The following is a 5,703-nucleotide window of genomic DNA, read 5'->3' as shown; positions in this document are numbered from 1 at the left end:
CGTGTTGCATTACCCCCTCGGGTGCCTCTAATCTGTTAAAAGTGCCTGTTTTGAGGTAAATGTGGAACCCTGGGGCCTCTTTCTTCTCTGGGGTTCCTCTGAGATGTTTTCCTGTGGGGTTTGGAAAAGCTGAAACTTAAATAATACCCCTAATGTTCTTAAAATAATCCCTTAGGTTTAGTTTTTCCACACTTAAAACTCTCCGCAGCATTTGCAAAGACATGTGGGGACGTGTTCTCACGTCAGTTCTCAGCTCACCATAAAAAGATTTAAAACAATTTAATGGCAAATTATGGAAAGAACTTGATGCCACTTTACATGGATTTTTTTTTTTAAGTGTCCACAGGAATGCGTATGTTTTTAAACCATTTTATTTAAAGTTTCATAATAAATACTTCTCCTGCGAGTCTTCCCAGCGGGGAACACAGAAATCAAACAGCTCTGCACAGGAGAGTTTACATTTTTCACCTCTGGTTTAACACGGGTGGTTCAAAGTCAGCAGGCTGGGTCATTTCTGGAGGTTACAGGAGAGCTGCGCTCCCTTTTCGTAACAGAGTGCAGGGTTTTTCCGATATTTGCCTCTTTTTTTGGGCGCCTTTTAAGTGCTGCCTCAGCCTCCCCCCAGCCACGAATCCCCCCGACTCTTAGGACAGTTTCGGGATGTTCCACATCACAACTTCACCCCAATCAAACCCCAAAAAATTGTGTTGAAGAAGACAAACCAGTCGTGTTCACTCACCCAGAAAACAATCTTGGAAAAAAACCCAACTGTTTAAAAGCAAAAAAATGATTCAGGGTTAGGTGGGTTTTTTCCCCCATTTTGGGACAATGTTCAAAAATAAACCTCAGCCCGTGGAGAAAGCAGGTGAAAACCTCCCCGAGGAAAATGCAAGGCTTCCACTTGAGCGAATGCAGCATTTTTTTGTTGTTATTTTGAAAGGGGTTGATTAATTGGGTGGGAAATGTTTTCATTTTGGGGTAAGAGCAAACTAAATTCTCCACTTTAGCTTTCAGCTCAGCCCCCATTACCCAACCAGACCCTATGATGTACCCGGCCTCTGTCCTGGTCAGGAGTCACACCTCGGGTAAGTACATGGGGATAAAAAAGGGAGAAAAAAATCAAATTTCAGGCAGTGAACATCCAGCCCTGATCCCACCAAGCAAGGCTGGAGCATTTCCGTGTGTACTTACCCTCCTGGCCACCATTTCTCCTGCTTGGGCTCAAGCCACAAGGCTCAAAGAAATTATTTCTTTCAAGAAAGAGGTTTGTGCTCGTGTCCCGGGCACATCCCTGCCTCTTCCACCTCGATTATCCCAAGGGCCAAGTTAAGGAGCAAAGTGGCTTTTGGAGAAACTGGGCCAGGGGAGTGCAGAAGGTCTCTGCGTCCCTAGGAGAGGAGCGGGGACGGTGCTTTCTGCAAAACGAAGACGATTCCCACCAGTCCTGCGCCGCTCCCCTTGCACAAATGAGTTTCTTAAAAAAGCACACGATAAAGAAGCTCAAACGCTTGGTCCCAGAGCACAGGGACGCCCACTGTCACGCAGCCACAGGGTGCAGGGTGGGGACAGGAACCCCCTGCACCTCCCACGCCCGCTGGCCTATGGACGTGGGGCAATGGGGTGGCTGTTTCTGCCCCCTCTCCTCATATCTGCCCCCTGTGCTGTTACCCCCTGCTTGCACCGTCATGGTGTTTCCAGTGCTACTGCAAGAAGGGAGGAAAAGAAGGTGGAAAGAGATTGAAATTTTGCAGGGAGCCCATCACCATCAGGGCCAGGGTTTGCTGCTGAGTTAATTAATGATGTCAAAAACTGCCTGGAAAAAAACTGAACCAACCTCCAAACTGACAACAAAACCAAATCCTCACATGCCTAGCAGAGAGGGAGAGGGCGGGGGGGTGAGGAAGGGCGGAAAGGAGGGCTTCAAATTAGATCAAAATCTAGCGAGCTAATGCTGGCAATAGGAGCTCTCCAGAAATTAAAGCTGTTGAACTGCAGCAGACTGTCCTCTTCCTGGGAGCTGTCGGGGCTGGCCTGGTCCCGTGCGCTGGAGAGCTTGCCCAGCCCTCCTTTGGGTTTGTAGAGGGCCACGTCGCTGAGCCCCAGCCCCTCCAGCTCTGCCACGTCCAGCCGCGGGATCGGCATTCTCCAGTAGATGAAGGAATCGTACTGGCTGCTGATGGTGTCCAGCATTTTCAGGCTGTGAAGGCGAAGGGGGTGAGAAGAGGAGGAGAAAAGCTCTACCAAAGGCACAGGAGTTGCCCCAAAGTGGCCAAAACTCTCTGGCGTTGCCATATTGACCAAATCTCTCAGGATATGCCCCCCGCCAGCCCCCCAATACAAATTGGTGGGGCAGGAGAGTGTGGTGTCATGGAAGTCTGACTGGAGGCTGGGTCTAAATGCTGACTTGAGCCCTGCCACTGGTCTATCCCATGGCCTTGGTCATGGCCCTACTCTGAGCGATAATTTGGAGGCGCGTGCAATGGGACATGTCGCCCTGTGCCGCAGTTTCCCCATCTGCACCAAGGGGAGCCTGGGAAGGAAGGCCAGGGTGGGGGGTAGCCCCTTCCCAACTGCATTTCCCAAGATCCGCCTTGATGCCTGTGGGGTGGCGTCGGTGGGGAGCGATGAGGGGCTGTCCCCACATCCCGCTCTGCTGGCAGGGAGAGAACCCGGGATCCAAACGAACCCTTTTTTCCATTAAACCGTGCAAAAGGGTCTCACCCTTTTGTTGTGCTGACCCCCTGCGGAGCAAGCAGCAAGGCGGGGTCCCTGTGCGTCGCCCCACCGCTGCAGCACCCACACCGTCCTTCCCTCCCCAGCCTGAATGGCAGAGTGTCGCCCTCGGGGATGGCCACCGAACCCTCTAGAAGGGGCTGGAAGAAGCATCGCTCAGCGTTGCCATCGCACCCCACCCAGCCTGCCGTGGGAGGGGACGTGGTTCAGCTTTTTCTCCGGCACAGCATGGCCTGAGCTGAGTCACTGCCGTGCTAACTTGCTTTTCCCTGGCGGAATTCTGTCATTCACTTCTTGTGCATTTGGCAGCGGAGGCGGCGGGGGGGCGAAAATCAGCTGGCTGACCCAAAATATCCTCCTTTCCCCACCGATTCCCCCGTTTTAAGCCCTGGGAATGCAACGTGGTTCAGCTTTTTCTCCGGCACAGCATGGCCTGAGCTGAGTCACTGCCGTGCTAACTTGCTTTTCCCTGGCGGAATTCTGTCATTCACTTCTTGTGCATTTGGCAGCGGAGGCGGCGGGGGGGCGAAAATCAGCTGGCTGACCCAAAATATCCTCCTTTCCCCACCGATTCCCCCGTTTTAAGCCCTGGGAATGCAAATCCTAGAGGATGATTCAGACATACCTTGAATCACGCCCTCCCTCGCTCCCTGTCTGTGCGATGCGGAGTGACCAGCTGCTAAATTTAAGATTCCCGATGTCACTCAGAGGCTATGAGAGGCTCCTGTGCCACCCCCCGGGTAAACTGAGCCGCGGCGCTTTGAAGTAGCCTCATCCCCGGGGATACATCCCCTGGTATCTTTCTGCACAACAGCAGCGAATTATTTAACAGTGACGAATGTTGCAGACAATGGATTTTAAAACTTCAAAGGGGGGAAAAGGGAGTTTTGCAAGAAGAAATGAAAAATGCAAATCTCCAGAAAAGGCAAGTGATGCGGGGAAAAAAACCCTCCTGTGTTATGTGGCACCCCCAAGGAAGAGCATCTCCCCTGGGTCAGTGTGGTCCGCTCATCCCATGAGGGCAAAACCACCTTTATCCACTTAATCTCCCCCCCAAAGAAATCCTGGGGTGCTGATGCCTCTTCCATTCAAATCTCTTCCCCCAAAAAAGCATCCTCTTGTTTTTCATCCCGCCATCCCTTACCTGTCAGAGGACGGATGGGTTCGATGCCGGCCGGGCTCTTTGTGCTGGGAAGCCGCAGACGTCGCAGCGTCGCTTTTGTCTGCTGGCGCGTCTGGGTCTGCAATGCAGCCCCTCGAAGCCGCTCGATGAATTCCCCTTCGCCGTGTGGGGGGGAAGACGACAGGCAGATGAGTCAGCGGCTCCCACCCGCGCCGGGGAGGAGGAGGATGGCCGACGTGGATGCGCAGGAGGGAATCCTGCGCGCTGGACCCCCAAGACAGGGATATATTAATCCTACAGAGGTTGGGAGCTTTCCCACAGCGATTCCTGATTCAGGTCAGGATTTGGGGGCAAAACGGACCTTTTTCAACCTCCAAGCAGCTGAGGCTTCTTTTTACCTGTGTGTGAAGAAATGGGGTGCTGCGGGTCCCCCGAACCTTGGGCTGTAGGAGGGCACTTTGCAGGTCAAGCTCAGGGAAGGTTTGGTGCAAAAGAACCCCGATAAAGTTGTTTTTTGTGGTGCTGCTGAGTCTGGAAGTGTTTGGTCCTGATGCTGCATGGCAAAAATATCTCGGCTTTGTGTCTGAAGCCAGACACAGAGCTAGAAATAGGAGGGAGACACCCAAAGCTGGCATCGCTGCCAAGGCTGGGAGAAGGGCTGCTTCGAAACCAGGGGTGGGGGGGCCCCCCGCACAGCCCTGCTGCCCCCCCGCTCCCCATCACGGTACCCGTGGGCACTGGACCATGACCACGGTCCCTGTGCTGATGTGATGTCGGCGGGACGGCGACCCCGGGAAGCGGGACAGCGAAGGGAACCCAGTGCAAACCCTCCGACCTGCGAATCTCCCTGCCCAGGCCCCTGCTGAGCCCCAAAAAGTCCTTTTTTTGAGGGGGGACAGGCTGGATCCATGCACCTGAGAGGCTGAGAGCAGCCTTCGCCCTCCTCTCCCCTGGGCTTTGCCCAGGATTAACATTCTTTTGGAGCTTTAAGGGTTTTTTTTTTCCTTCCCATTCCCTATGCGCAGCTTATTCCTGCCAATGCCAAGTCCTTTTGCTAGCGCTTGGCTTTTAGATGGTCTATTTCTGCCTCCTCCTCCTCCTCCTTTCCCCGCTGCTGCCGTGAGCCAAGAGGATCCCATGTCGCCTGCTCCTAAACAGGCCCGGTCTGAGCTCAGTCCCGCCAGCGCCCGGCGCAGGGAGAATGCCAACGGGGGGCCCAGCGGAGGATGCCGATCCCACTGGGGTCGAGCTGCTGTGTTTTCGGGGGTCCCTGAGGCCACAGGGTGCAGCGTGGCTGGGTGACCCCATAAGGAGCTGGACGTGGCCCATCTGCTTTTGAGATGTCACCTACTGAAAGGGGGTACTCACGCCTGATCACCCAAACCTGCAACATCCCTCCCTGAGAAGGGACCCGGGGCAGGGGAAGATGGGGGACGGGGTGATGCGGTGTTTCTCTGCGCCACAAGGGCCGAAATTGCTTTGCCGCAGCAGCTTTGGACTCGGTGGTTTTGGGAGGGCTGCCCAGGCCCAGCAGACACATTGCTGGGGGGGCTGTGGGGGGACAATGTCCTCTCGCAGCACAAGAGGCAAAAAAAAAAAAGGGCTCTTCAGCTGGAACAAGGTCTCAAACACTTGGGGTATTATCAGCCAGGGCCGCCCCGACGGCACAGGACAGGCGCAGGACAGAGACCCGACTGAGTGGGGACAGTGCCGCCTTGTTCGGGAATTCTGGAGTGGGAGCGATGGGGATGGTTGGGATTTGGGGGCTGACGTGGGAAGGGACACTCTGGGGCTCACCCAGGGCTATCCCCTTTGTGAGTCTCTCTGGGTGGGTTGGGGACCCACTG

General features: G+C 54.5%; 1 protein-coding gene across 1 annotated transcript; it reads right to left on the bottom strand.

Annotated features, from left to right (window-relative positions):
- Nucleotides 1–1,920: 1,920 nt before the first annotated feature.
- MLLT11 (myeloid/lymphoid or mixed-lineage leukemia (trithorax homolog, Drosophila); translocated to, 11) lies at nt 1,921–2,190 on the bottom strand. Its single transcript, XM_010282522.1, has one exon. It carries the CDS (start codon nt 2,188–2,190, stop codon nt 1,921–1,923), a length of 270 nt encoding a protein of 89 aa, XP_010280824.1.
- Between the last annotated feature and the right edge of the window lie 3,513 nt (nt 2,191–5,703).

The sequence above is a fragment of the Phaethon lepturus genome, unplaced genomic scaffold (assembly GCF_000687285.1).
Source record: "Phaethon lepturus isolate BGI_N335 unplaced genomic scaffold, ASM68728v1 scaffold34642, whole genome shotgun sequence".
Classification (NCBI taxonomy): domain Eukaryota; kingdom Metazoa; phylum Chordata; class Aves; order Phaethontiformes; family Phaethontidae; genus Phaethon; species Phaethon lepturus.
This window is presented reverse-complemented; position numbering and strand designations above follow the sequence as displayed.